The following is a 14255-nucleotide window of genomic DNA, read 5'->3' as shown; positions in this document are numbered from 1 at the left end:
GTTTATACAGCGATGTTTGAAAACTGCTCTCTTATTGCTATGATCAGATAGGTACAGCCATGAGATTTCTGGGATGTCAAAGAATCCATTAAGACATCACGAAAGTCCTTTGACGAAAATGTGGTTTACAGTGGAATTACTTTGTAAACTATTTCTTGTGAAGAAATAAATATTAAAAAAAATTCCACTAGCTGTAAAACCGTATTTGTGATAGTGCGTGCATGTGTATGTGTGCTCGTATTGGATAGCGGTACGCCTGTGGAGGCGTACAGGAATATTTACACACATACAAAGAATTTATCTGCACATTTGTGGATATTATACTTAAATTAATAAAGTAAATCAAATCACTGGTATTTGTTGCAGGATAACAGTCTTTTAAAAATGACAGGATTCAAAACAAATGCCCGTTGAAAGTGTAGCTTCCAAATAGTCCCAGAAACTATACAATATAGCTGGTTAGATCCAGCAAATAGGATGTCATGTCTAGGATCTGATCAAGAATACCTGCCCTTGTCACTCTTCGGATGTTTCTATCCACTTGTTCACACTGGGGGCCGAGATAGCCTTTTTTACATAAGCATTTATTAGGCCTTACACAGACACCTCCATGTCGACAGGCTGGGTCACATTTTGCTGCAGGGAAAAAAACAGCAATTTTCTGATTTGTTTAGAACCTCACAAACCAAAAAGATACAGTACACATTCATTAAGAGCTTTTCTAAACTTAAAATTATAAAGCATATATATTCAAAACAAAATATTAGAAGTTTTGAAACCATATGTTTTAAATTTTTAGAATATTAAGGGGAGGAAGTAATTTTGTACGTCTGAGAGGACATTGCCCAGGACAGACTATGAAACTCAAATAGCAGATTTTTGAAAATGTCCCATTTCAAGCATATTCAGGCTTGATTTTGGAGTGCATAGAAGACCCGTCTCAAAAGACTTTAGGCTCCAAATGTCTTACCATTTGAAAACAAGACATACAGCACATCTAGGTCTTTAAAGAGTGGTGGGCTACCTCATCCCATATCTTATGCTGGCAACCCAAAATCACCCTGAAGCACGTGGCCATCTCCAAGCTAGCAAGTACTGAGTCTCAGGTAAGCTCCTTTGTACGCACAGAGTTCTGCACTACACACTTCCCTTAGAAGAGCAGTCTACAACTGACCACGGAGATGCACTCCTTTGGCTTTTGAATCACTTATGCTTGCAACAAAATTGAGTTCCCTTTAGAAAAAAAAATGACGGGTATTTTTTCAACAGCTTTTATCAGTTAGTTGAGTTTCAAAGTTTTTCCCTCTCTCTTTAGCAGACGCCTGATGATTTACCTATAGAGTTCTAGGTTAATCAGCTTGCTTAAGTTTTTCAACTATAAATGCTATTTTAAGTTGTAGTCAGTGTTAGCAAAACTATCAATAACTTAGTTGTGGAAGTATTTTCTTCTGGGGTAGAGTCACAGCACTGTGATAAATATGTATCTTTTTTTTTTTTGCAGACATTTTGCTGCTTAATGTTGTCTGTTACGATAAAGCTATAGTATTGACTTACAGAGATTTTTAATACGCTATATAAAAACAGGTTTCTTGATTTTATTCAGGAATTTCCTAATTACCCTAGGAAGAAACTGATGCCTCATAAGGTTATTATAATAGGAGCTTGAGGTCCAACCTAGACCATCTCCTTGAAGTGCTGCGTGGGATACAGGGAAGAAAGATCCTTAGTCTACAGGTTTTCTGTAGCTTTCTTGTCTATTTTATCTATTAAATTATCTATCACAGAGCTGTAATTTTTGAAACTAAACAAGGTTATTCAAGACCCATTTATGTTCACACTGGAAATTTTTTTGACTTTAACTTCCACTTGGACATGGGCTGTAGAATGGGCCTCATTCTCCAAATGTAGGAAATCTCTGACTGACAAGTGAGGACAATTGCAGTTGGGCTATTTGGCCAGACTACCTCATCCATTTCCCCAACCTGCTTTTGTTGTATGGCTGTATGATGGTCAGCTCTGGAATCTTGCAAGTGAGATATATCATTAGTGATTTCATTCATTTCATTGAATTCCAAACAAAGTCACTCCTGCTCATCACCAAAACTCGCTGAGCAGATACGCTCTGGCAGAAGGCTGCGCTCATGCACTAGTAACACCTCCTGGTACCCAGGCTTGCTCTGGAAGATCTGCCCAGGCCAGAGTTACACAGCTCAGACATGACCACAGCCTCTGTGAGATGGTGATAGCACAGCCATGGCACTCCAGGTTCATTCATCTTGCCCCTTTGGTGGCATACCCAACATCTGGTTTGATCACAGTCACTTTTTCAAGTGGCTTTTAAAAGATATGCTACAGCAACAAGATAGACTTAATAAAAGTACTGTGATTAATAACGGATTACAATATCGTTCTGATTATTAGCTGCTTTGCGGTAAGTTGTACGTAAAATTCTCTTTAACAAACTGGAGCCATTTTATCTTGTAGGATCAAAAGTAAGAATATACCAAAACTAAGGTATTTGCATTAAATTAGCAAAGTGCAAAATATGCAATAGTGACCTGTAGGTCTGATTTATCATCTTTCCTGACAAGATACTCATATTTGGCACTGACAGTGATAATACTGCAGGTAGAAGCTGCGTGTCCAAAGATGGAACGTCGATTGATTGCATTTCCTTTCATTTTACAATCTTGGTGAAAAAATAAGAATACGTTGGCTGTCATATTTATGCTATAAGTTGCATTCTGTAATGGTTCACATTGCATTAGACGTTTCAACTGTTGCAATCTTCTAAAGACTTACTGTTCCCCTACAATTCATGAGATCAGTATTTCTTTAATGTTATCTTAGAACTGATGGAACATATATTGAAAATTTCTCTCAGCAAATAGTTAAAAGCAAATTATGACACGTCACTGCTTTTTTCACTTGTTGCTAGGAATCTATATACAAACCAGTTCTGCAGAACTCTCCTTCCCAGCCTTGATTACAGCAGCATTTTCCTGTGGGAGTGCAGTGCCCGTTTCGACAATGCCTTGAGCATTCAGATGTCAGTATCTGTGCGGACTGAGCTGTTCTTTTGCATTCTTCAGGGACTAAAGGCCTAAATAAAAATATATGAACCAAGCAGATAGTTAAAAGTCAGGGTCAAGGAGAAAAATTCTGGTTTTTTTATTAAAGGCCTGATTCTCTTTTATGGTATTATCAGTGGGAGAAATCTGTGTTCTAAGGGGATTGCTTTTTTTTCTCAAAAACACCAGTAAACTTAGAGATGATATGTTACGTTACAGAAAAATGCAGTGTGATTTGCTATTCTTTCATGTAACTGCCTTAGAGATCTTCTACAAGATTAAATAACAGTCTTGAGAATTCCTAAAGCGTGAACCTGGCAAAACCAGCTTGCTAAAGACCTTATCGCAGGCAGCATATATCTCTAGATAATATCATTATTAGACGTGCTAAATTCTACTGATTGTGTGGCTTTTCTTCAGAGAGCGTAAATAGTCATGTACTTCAGTCGAGAATCTGACGGTGTCTTTTTGCTTTTCTAGCCGATTTATACTTCTCATTGTACACTGTGAAGAGTAATCTGAACAGCAAGTTTTATGTCATACATTATGGCATGCGTAATAATTTTACCTCTGTCTACAAATTCAGTTTGACATTGCAGATTTTTTATTTCCGTACTTCCGTGAAATCATAATTGGTTTCTGTATTCCGGATGCTTATTTAAGCATCTGAACATCAGGAAAGACTTTTTCACTATGAGGGTGCCCAAGCCCTGGCACAGGTTGCCCAGAGAGGCTGTGGAGTCTCCATCCTTGGAGATACTCAGAGGCTGTCTGGGCCCGGTCCTGGGCAGCTGGCTCTGGGTGGCCCTGCTTGAGCACGGGGGCTTGGACCAAGTGCCCTCCAGAGGTCCCTTCCCGCCTCAGCCGTTCTGTGGGTGATTCTGTGAAATGTATGCATGAAGGAAATTCTAGTTCAGCTGACTTAAAATATTTCTGATACTGTTCTTTTGTTGGGCTTCTTTGTGTCAAATCTTAGGTAATGCAATTTTTTTTTCAGTCTCTACAAAATATTTTTGATGTCCAGTAGCCTTTTTTATTTACAAAAGCACAGCATTATCTTCCTTAGGAAAGAAGGAACTGTAGTGTTCCTTCTGTAGCGTCAAGTGTGTAAAATGCTCAAGTGTTTTAAATTAAGTGTGCCCTAACTGTTGATACAACTTCCAATGCTTTTTTAGATGTTTATTGTGTTGTGTTTTTTTTTTTTTAGCTCTATGTCATCGTGCTGACCACTTATTTTATTTGCTGTCTGAATTCAGCAGCTAGAGACTGACAGGCTCATCACAAGGCTACAGGTTCTCAGTACAGGTACTGTGGGTTGTCTCTTCTGTGGGTTTGATTGCACAGGAACAACTTGAGAAGAGTGTCAGGGTCTCCCAAGAGTTATAAACAAGCAATTGAATGGGAGCATAATGGCAAATTAAGGTAATTAATAACAAATACAAAATTTTGCATTCTTAAGGAAATAATTTGAACTAATATCATACATTCCTAAGCTTGAAATTTGCATAACAAAGATTCTAATAATTTTGTGGAGAGCTCAGAGAAACCTTGGCTAAGTGTCCAGCTAGAATCCAAACAAACCAAACCAAAATTGTATGAGATAGAATAGAATAGAAAATTACATTGTTTATTATACTGATATCGGTATTAAACCCCCAATGATATGCCAGTAGCTGGAATAGCAACCTCTGCACTGATTACCCCATCAAATATTAAAATTGTAGCTTGATACTCCTGCATGGAGAAAAGGATAGTCTGAGAAAGAAGGGGTACGATAGAGGTGTGGAAAACAGTGGCAGACAAAGAGAGGAGGAAAACTGGGCGTTCTTGTTTATCTCCCATGTCAACATCAGAAGAAATATCAAGGAAAAAATTAAGCTAAGGAAAATAAAATAATAGTTGAACTCATGGCTTCTAAGAGATCAATGAACCCCATGTTGTAGTAGGATTTTAAAAAGATATTTCTTCTGCACAATGGGGCCATTCAAAGTAACATTAGATAGGGTAAAAATATTTTTTAAGAAAAATAAGTACTCATACCTAATCTCATAGAAGTCCCCACTAGCTGACTGGGCTTACATTCCTCCCCCCTATCCCCCCCTCCCCGTTTTGGCATGCAGCTTGTTAATGGTACATTACAGGGTTTCTTGCATTTTTCTTTGAAACAGGGTAATAGAGTACAGGCTGACTGGTTTGCTTCACCGTCGCACTTTCTCTGCACAGTCTTAATTGCTACCATGATTATTTAAACATCCATACAGAAGAACTGTTTCCCCAAAGATCTTAAAGACAGAAAGAATGTGTAGATGCATCTTTAGTGTAGCACCAAGTTCTGATTTCAAAAGCACTCTGAGAATCAGACTTAAGGTCCTGTATTATTTAAGGGCTTTGAAACGTGTTTTGACACCTTTTGTGCAGCATATTTGAAACCCTTTCAGGTTTTGTGTTTACATATTTCCACAGCTGTCTTTTAAATATAATGCATTATTTTTTTGACCTGTAAGGAATTCCAGTTCTGTAGTAATGAGTGCATTACGTATGATCTGGTTAAGAAAGTTCCTACACTTAAAAATTATACACGAGATCCACAGGCAATGCTATTTTTAAAACAGTTCTACAAAGTGATACGATTTTCAGTGGAGACTTGTTCAGATTTAAAGTAAAAAGGTCTGTTTTCTAATTCCTACCTCTGAAAATCAAAATCTAAATTTGAGTTGATTTCTTTATAGCCAACTGCGTAGAAGACAACATTCTTTCTTCTTCTGTCTCTGTTAAAGCCCATTTCTTTCAAGTTACTTTAAATGGGAGTCTTCTCTTTCACTTGCTCAAACACAAGTACAGTACTGTTTTTAGCAGCAAGCATAACCTCAGGCTCCTGGAGCATCTCTTGGAAAAGAGCTCCAGCGACATATCTTTAGCAAAGAATGACCTCATAAGCCATAGAGATATTTTATTTGTGAAGATAATGATTTATTGTATTAATAGATGTAAAATATTTATCTATGATAGTCCTGGAATATATGGTTCTTTTTTTGTTTGTATTTAATTAGGGAGGAAGAAATCATACTTTTTTTCTATCCGGCAAAGCATGGCTGGTCACTTTTATGATTTAAAGTTTTCTAGTGCTCATGGCACTTGTGAATATAACCTTGCTTTTTATTTTACCATCAATCAATAACTTGCACTCATCAGCCTCGGATAATATTTATTAATGGTGGGGTGGAGTAGAAACAAAGATGGAAAAAATTCTGGTTGGCAGCGTGCCTTAGGAGAAGAGGAATACAAATGCAGCTGCAGCAGAATCCTTCTCATGTGTGAGAAGAATTACTGGGTTCCCTCAGTTGTACTATGGGAGAAGCCACGCTTCTTTCTCAGGATTTGAATGCTGTTACGGTACCAACATGTATCAAGAGAAGGTCTCTGCCCCACAACGCTTACACTTGGCATTCTTAAGCCTTTAAAGGGGTGGAGATTTTTAGGCTCAGCGTTAGTTGAACTGAATCTCGCAAAGATAACATAAGTCTTGAAACTGACTGTTGGGACTTGATCTTTCCAGCACTTAGACAAGCCTGTGATTTTGTTTATATAACTAGTGCTTTGCTGTGTCTCTTGACGTGGAAAATCGAGGGGAATAGATGGAGCCACACTGTGGGCTGGAGAGAATTTTTTTTCCTTGTCTCCCTCAATCTATAAAACTCTGAAGGGTACAGCCTGATTACTCTTACAGTAAGCACTATTTGGTCCGCAGAAAGTCAGCCAAAAATGTAGCTGATAATGACTATTTATATGGTCTGTACAATTCTAGTTATCTTAAAGAGCTGTTCATATATACAGTACAGTACAGTATATCATGCTTCTTAAAACAGGCTTTCATGAAACTGTGTAACAACTCGAAATGTATGGAACATGGAGGAAAAGTTGTACGGGGGGCTGGGGCCCTCGCTGGGTCCCTTTTGCTGACGTGTGCAGTGAGCTGGGAATTCTTGACTGTACAATGTGTAAAATAATTTTTGCTGCCTTACTATAGCTAGTATGAGAAAGTAGCCTCTACTTTTAGTTTAGAGGCATATAAAAGTCTAACATGCTTTGATAGATTAAAACTCATCCTGGAACTGCTTAGGATTTCATGCTTTCTTTAGTGTATCTCTCCACAGTTGCACTAATGCACAGAGTGATTTGGTTGCTATATGCGCTAGCCTGTAGCTCAGGCATACATAAATCAATGCAAATGGAGGGTCAAATTCAGCAGTAATACAATGGTACTGGGCAGAAAACAACTCTGCCATCGTGCCTTTGACACAATATCAAAAATCTCTACTTTCCCACTAAAGTGAGAAAAAACCCAAACAAAATTCCTGCATGTTCAGATTCAAACAAGAGACACAGCCATAGAAATCCTGGTTGTGGTACAAAATATATGGAAAGAATGTTATGCTTCAATTAACTGCACACAAGATACTAGGTATTAGAATGATGCTTAAATCACCAAATTTTGTGCATTAGTTGTTTGCTGTTTTTCCTTTCTAAGGAAAAATGTCAAGAAAAAATAGTTCTGTTTCACTACTTGTCATAGACTAAATTTGCTACTCATCATAGAATAAATACAGCATCTCTTCAGGTACAGCTTCTAAAATTAAAAAGTATACCTTTAGTCCTGGGAGAGATGCCAAAAGCTCGTTACTTGTCTCCAGATTTACTACATGGGAATAATGTGGAAAAAACTCACGGCTTTTAAGATTTAAACTCAGCAGCATATCAAATTTATTCTTATATGGTATACTTGTTCATGACCTCTAGTCTTAAGAAATTCTGTCATGTTTGAAAACTAGTCCCTAGTGAAGCCTGTATCAATGTTAATAGCTAAGAGGTCAATGCAACTGCTAAACAGTTTGTATTACTGTCAGGGTGGTCATGAAAACAACACCTGCTGCATGAGCACTTGGCAGCTGGGTCAACAGGCACTGTGGGAATTTATCAATTTAGGGGGCCACTTGCATAACACTTTGACTGATGAATTGGGAAAGACTGGCTTACTGGGCTAAAGCTGCTCTATTATGTATGACTTTCTTAAGGATGGCAGAGGCTTCCTGCAGGCTCCAGAAAATAAGCAAAAGATAAACTGAGCTGTTTTTTCCTTATAAAGCGATAAAAAGTGAGAACTCCTTAATAGCCAAAGCTAGAAAGACTAAAAAAAAGGGAAAAAAAAAATCCCAAACCAAAACAAAAACTTTTACAGTCAGTGAGCTGTGATGTGATTGAAAAAAATCCTCAGGTTTTTCCATCGTGGTTACAAAGGAGTTTTTGTGAAGTACTTCTGTAAAGTGAAACTCTCTAGACTGGTATTTGCAAAAAGCTCTAATTTCTCTTTAGTGTCTCTTATGGGAATAGTAACTGCATGTGGGTTGGTAAATGAGATAAGAATTTTGCATGCTCCGGCTAAACTAAACATAATTAGACGTTAATTCTGGCTTTCCATTCCCTCAAATGACTTAAGGGATAGTAACTTTCTGAACAGAAAGAAATCAGATGGCCCACCTGGGTTGGTGAAGCATTCACCAACAAAATTGGCTCATTCTATGGAGAGTTTCCAGTAGTAGCTTCAGAGTATATCTATAACCCAGCACAACTGAGTATCTTGATGCAGATTAGTCTAATACCATACGTTTATGAGTTTCCATTTCCATAGTAATTAAAGTCTTCAAGAGGGCTATGCTTTCATAAATGCTATTCTTCTATCATACCATCAAACACTCCTGTCTCATACTAAAAAATAAATTCACTAATGTTTTTGTACATTGTCAAAATGAGGTATGACCTAGGTATTGTCCCTCAGTGTCTGAAATCAGTCTGTTTGGAAATACCCGCCGATGGCGGAAATCCCAGAAGGTGATGATGGAAAGGATGATAAGTGGAACTACATACTCTGGAGGGTCATGAAAGAGGAGTGAGATGGTTTGAATCAAGTTCAAGTTTCAATCCAACGGAAAGCAGCTATTCTGGCTGTTGATACAAAACATACTGAAATCCAGATCTATAAAGTGTTATAAGGAGAGGAAGAGGAAATCTACTCAATGTGCAAGGACACTTAAGCTCTGCCCCCTTTTGTAAAAATCACCTGCTGGCTCCAGTGAGCCATCCTGGTCAAAAGAATTATTCATTCCCTTTGGAATCATGGTGTGGACAGTGGCAAACACTTAAAACCTCACAGGGGATACAGGCGCTGCGTGACTGCCCTATAAACTTTTCTGGGTTTAGTCTCATCTTTTAAATGGAAATCTTCCGCATTGTCCGTCAGTTTGAGTACTTTTCTCTGACTCTCTTCCATTTTATCTATAATTTGCTTAGAGATAAAAGTGATCATAATAGAAATATTCTAAAAGAAGACTTACAAATCCACATTATGGCTTTTCTGTCACCTTTCAAAGTTCATTTTCTTACTCCTTGGTCTGTCCCTGTCTATGGTTTTCAAAGAACAGCTGGTAATAATGTTTAAATTACAGATGATAAGAACCCATCAACAGATATCTCTTATTTAAATATGCATTTTTAATATTGCCTACAGCTGATTTTCTCCTCTCATCATGATAGAAAATGATTACATTTTCTTTTCCCATGGGTTTGTCTCCCTTATTCTCTGTTATTGACTAACCGGAATATTTGGACCTATACATATTTTCTATATCACTGTTTACCTAGTTATTTTTCCTATGCATTCATCAATGGTTTTGTGATTGAGATTAGTATGGATTTGTAGAAGCAGAAAGAGAGACAGAAAAATTATAAAACAGAAAGTAGAAAAATAGAAAATAAAAAGGTTTTCTTTTTTGGTCAGAAAGACAATTTATAAAAATGCTACTATTTGCACTGGTCTTCAGGACATCTGACTAATTCTACCTTTTAGTGGAGAACTATGTAAGTCTCTCTCCCTATATTTTCTTATCAGTTCCTAATCCTGGAAAGTAGTTTACCTGTGATAACATCTTTTTATAACCAACAAAGAATGGCTATATTTTTCAGAGACACAGTTTTAACTTAAGAAATTCTTCTTTTTTCTGCTATGTTAACTGATTTACATAATGCTGGTCTCATGTGTTTGTAATTCTTAGGGTTTCCCACATCTCCTCCAAACTCAAAGCTAAACGTGCTCTTACCTATACTCCTCACTCTACTCAATTTTGGTAATAGGTATTATATGTGTATTTTGCAGCACCTCACATACTTGGCATTTACATTCATTTTTAACTTTTCTGTTTCTGATTTATCACTTCATTGTCTAAGGGCTCCCAAGTGCTAATGTATCATTATAACAACCTTGTTACACAGAGAAGGATTATTTAATTCTGTGCTTTTCATGTGAGGCTATTTAGTTATTGACGTGAAGTATTTGGAGGAACTGAACAAAAGTTTCCTGTGGTACCTTGAATTCTATGTTTCAAACTGCCTTGATGACGGAGGGATTCAGAACTTCTGTGTTGATCGTATTTATCAATTAGTCATGCATCACCTCAGTTTAACACCTCATTTTTATTCCACGTGAAGGACTGTTTTAGGATAGGACTTGCCCATTGCTGATTATAGAGGATTATTGAAAACTAATGCAAAGGGTTCTCTGGATTACCCTCATCCTCTGATCTTCCAGTGCATTAACCCACCCACTTCTTTTGAATTTTTTTCTACTGCTATCAATATCCAAGTATTAGGTTTCTTTCTCAGGCTATATTTGAGACAAGGAAATCAGGGTCGTGGTTATGTTTTGGAACAACTGTGATTATGCAGTAGTTTTCTACAAAGATCAAAAGATACCAAATCCTACACCTTCACGTAACATTTATTATTTAGAATAAAAGAATAATTTCATAAGCTTGCAGCAGCTTATGAATGACCACTTGCAGAAGACTGGGTTTTGCATGATGTTATTAATGTCCAGCAAGGGGCTACCACAAGGAAGGATAATTTTGTTCTTTCACATGGTCCCATGCATGGAAGGCGCTCTCTGCAAATTGATGAGTCTTCCAGGGACCACCCCTCACAGGCTTTTGTTAGTACGTCATGAATTTCTAAGACGTGACAAATCAATACTTTGATGACTTCGTTGATACCTGATGCTCATAACCCACATGTAGCATCTTTATTTTGTGTTCTAGAAAGCTTACTGTGCTAGGTTTTACATCTATATTTGATGTATTTGTATGGTGCATACCATGGGGAAGACATTAAAAGGAGCAACAAAATATTAGCATGCAAAAAAATATTAGCATGTGAATAACAATTAATATTTCATTAATAAAGCTTTACATGAACATTTGCCAAAGCCATGGAACTTTTAAATTGTTTAGATGTGTAATGTGGAATTAACACGAAATGGTAAATAGAGCTGCAATGCTCTTTTGTGGAAGAAGCTCATTATCTTTCACTTAAAAGCCTGCAGTGGTGTGAGATTGAAAACCAACAAAACTCAAAACTTTGCCTGAATGAAAATTATCCCATATTTCTAAAAAGTGTTATCAAAAACTATATCCCTTTGCCACAGTCTGCTTAATTTCAACTGTGCGCCAATTTACAAAAGTATCTTACAGTTTTCTGGTTACTTTCACCAGTAACCAAACACAGTCTTGACCCTTTTCCATACATGAAAACAGCCAACCGTGAGTGCAGCAATGGGAGGTCTGGCCTTTCAGGTATGTCAGCTGAAGACCACCCTACTGGAAGAGGTAACAAGAACAAAAAGCTGAGGTCAAACAAGGCAGCCGCATGTAATTAGATACTAATAGTGGATTTAGGGTGTAAAATTCACTTAAAACCATACACCAACAGACTAAACAATCCCGGTAAGAATGGCAAGTTTTGTTCTAAAAAAATGTTTTTAATACCAGAAAGCATAAATAAAGCATACATAATAACCTTGACTGACAGACTGCACTAACCTGCAGTAACATCTGCTTCCAGATCATTTGCTGTAGGTTTGGGATAGTATAATTACAAAACACTGAAGCTCTACTGGCACTTACAGCACAGTGTGCATCCGATTTAATGAATCTATTATTGAATTAACTTGTTGTCCAAATAACAATTTTTAGATTCTGAGAAGAAAATAAATTCCTCTCTTAAGCAGTCAACAGCAAAACCAAAAATCCAAGCCTAACTGTATGTGATGCTAACGGGGAAGCATGCTGAAGTAGATGCTGAACAAATAGGCAGTTGCTTTTGCAGGGTATGATGGGGTCAAAGTGATTAATACAACAAACTTCATTTCTGTGGCCATTTCATTTTGTGTTAATTGCTGCTGCTTTTGCAGGGTGGATGTGGTACCTTTACATGCCACAGACTTGGTCTGATAGAGCAGCAAGATCCTTCACGAAGAAAATGGTATTGCTCCAGCTTAAGTGAGTATCTGCCAGTCATCTTATCTTACTGCTGCTGGGGCCCCTGGGTCACGTTGGGGACTGGCTTTTTGCAGTCTTTTCAAATTCCCTAATATTTTCATAGCTCTAGCTGCTCTGCAAAGAACCGGGAAGTGATCATATCTCAAAAAACTATGGTTTGATAACTTTAATTTATCCTCATTTTACAACTGGTAAATTAGTCTAAATAATTAAACCACCTATATTAATTCTGTGTCTTATAAATAATTTGAGTGGGATTTGTAAGCCTTTTGGAAACAGTGCTTTAAGAACTGTTAAAGAATTTAGTGTATTTTTGGCACATAGTCCAAGGACAGAAGGTTTCCTTCCTTGGTGCTCCAAACCTCCCCGGGGAGAGACAGGTAAATGCAGGGGTATGGAAGGATGTTGAAAACTAGTAAGCAGTGACAATTCATACCCACTAAGGATTCAGTCCTCTGTATTCTTCTCCATTGATGGTATCCCCTATACAACAGAAGAGATGTTTGGGAAAGGCTGAATTTGTCCCTCAGAGATTATGGCAAAACTGAAACTGAGGAAGTGAGACTGGAACTGACCAGGGATGGCTTGGCCGCTAGCTAGTACTGTCAAATTATTTTCTGTAGTAGATTTTCAGTATACAGAGGAGGTATTGTCAGCCAGTACCAACCTTCTGAGCCAGCTCCCGTTGTACACTGTCCCATCGCGGTGGCAGGTAAGGAAACTAGTGCTGGGGAGAATTCCAGCATCTGCCTTCCATTGATGCTGTGTAACCTCTGCTGTACCTACAAGTCATTCGGCTTCAGAACTACCAGGAACATCTTTTACCTGTACTGGTCCGTATGGTTCCACATTAAATATGTCTACTCTTCTATTGAAACATGCAAAGAATGTGAATCTAGGTGGGAAAGTGGGCATCATTTAGCATAATGTTGAAGAGTAAAAATTTCCGGAAGTTAGTGTTGGTTACACCTCTGTTGTTCTGACATTTACTTTCTATGAGACAGTGATTGCTTTCAGTGAATCTATTCTGCTTGCTGCTGCTGATACATTTGCTTTTAGGAAGCCCCCTGCACTGATAATTTCCCTTCTTATTGAATATCAGTATTGCATAATTCAGCTACATGGGAAGAACTACATTTACCTGTTGTTTCTTAACCTGTTGAAGGAAAGACAGATCTTAGTGAGAAATGCGAGGCTCACCTTTTTGGGTCAATGATCTTGTAGAGTTTTCCACTGTGAGGCTGTGTCATACTTTTACTGCTTGATAATATATAAATCTCACCTGTTAAAGAAACCAACGCAGTAAGTTAGTTCTCCTTTCCTAAGATGTCAAATACATGACTTGTGATCTAGCTGTATTTGCAAGATGAGATTTAAAAAGCATCAGAAGAAACACTCATCACGGAAATATATGACAGAACCATTGCTATTTGAAAATTTAAATAAGCACTTTCCTCAAATTGATGCTAAAATGTGAAAGATACTTTATCATGAGTGGTTTTTCTTTCATATTCCATAGAATTGGTTAAAAAATAAAATTAGGGAGGAAGCAAGAAGAGGGGGATCGGTCTGCTCATGCAATATCTTTGCTGCTTAAGTCTGTAATGTGGGGAATAAAAGCAAGTATATGACACATCGTGTCGTAGTGAGTGACACAGTTCACAGAATGTGAGAGACAGTAAGGACCTTTGCCCCTTGCTAAGGTGTAGCTGACAGCTGTATAAACAGCTTTGGCAAAGGAAAGACAGCCTTTAGATTTCTTATTTTTAAACATTTATAACAATTTTGAATAGTTCAGCAG

The 14255-nt window shown here is 37.6% G+C and overlaps 1 protein-coding gene across 1 annotated transcript in view; it reads right to left on the bottom strand.

Moving 5' to 3' along the window:
* Positions 1-442: 442 nt before the first annotated feature.
* LOC104130596 (hedgehog interacting protein) overlaps positions 443-14255 on the bottom strand; it is a 79545-nt gene continuing 65732 nt past the window's right edge. Inside the window, exons 13-15 of the mRNA XM_035899191.1 lie at positions 13655-13736; positions 2955-3103; positions 443-636 (exon numbers count right to left, since the gene is read on the bottom strand). Of these exons, the coding sequence (XP_035755084.1) occupies positions 443-636; positions 2955-3103; positions 13655-13736 (425 nt within the window). The remainder of the gene's footprint in view (positions 637-2954; positions 3104-13654; positions 13737-14255) is intronic.

This window comes from Egretta garzetta, unplaced genomic scaffold (genome assembly GCF_000687185.1).
Source record: "Egretta garzetta isolate BGI_Z169 unplaced genomic scaffold, ASM68718v1 scaffold258, whole genome shotgun sequence".
In the NCBI taxonomy this organism is placed as follows: Eukaryota; Metazoa; Chordata; class Aves; order Pelecaniformes; family Ardeidae; genus Egretta; species Egretta garzetta.
Note: the sequence above shows the minus strand (reverse complement) of the source record. Positions and strands in the feature narration are given on the sequence as shown.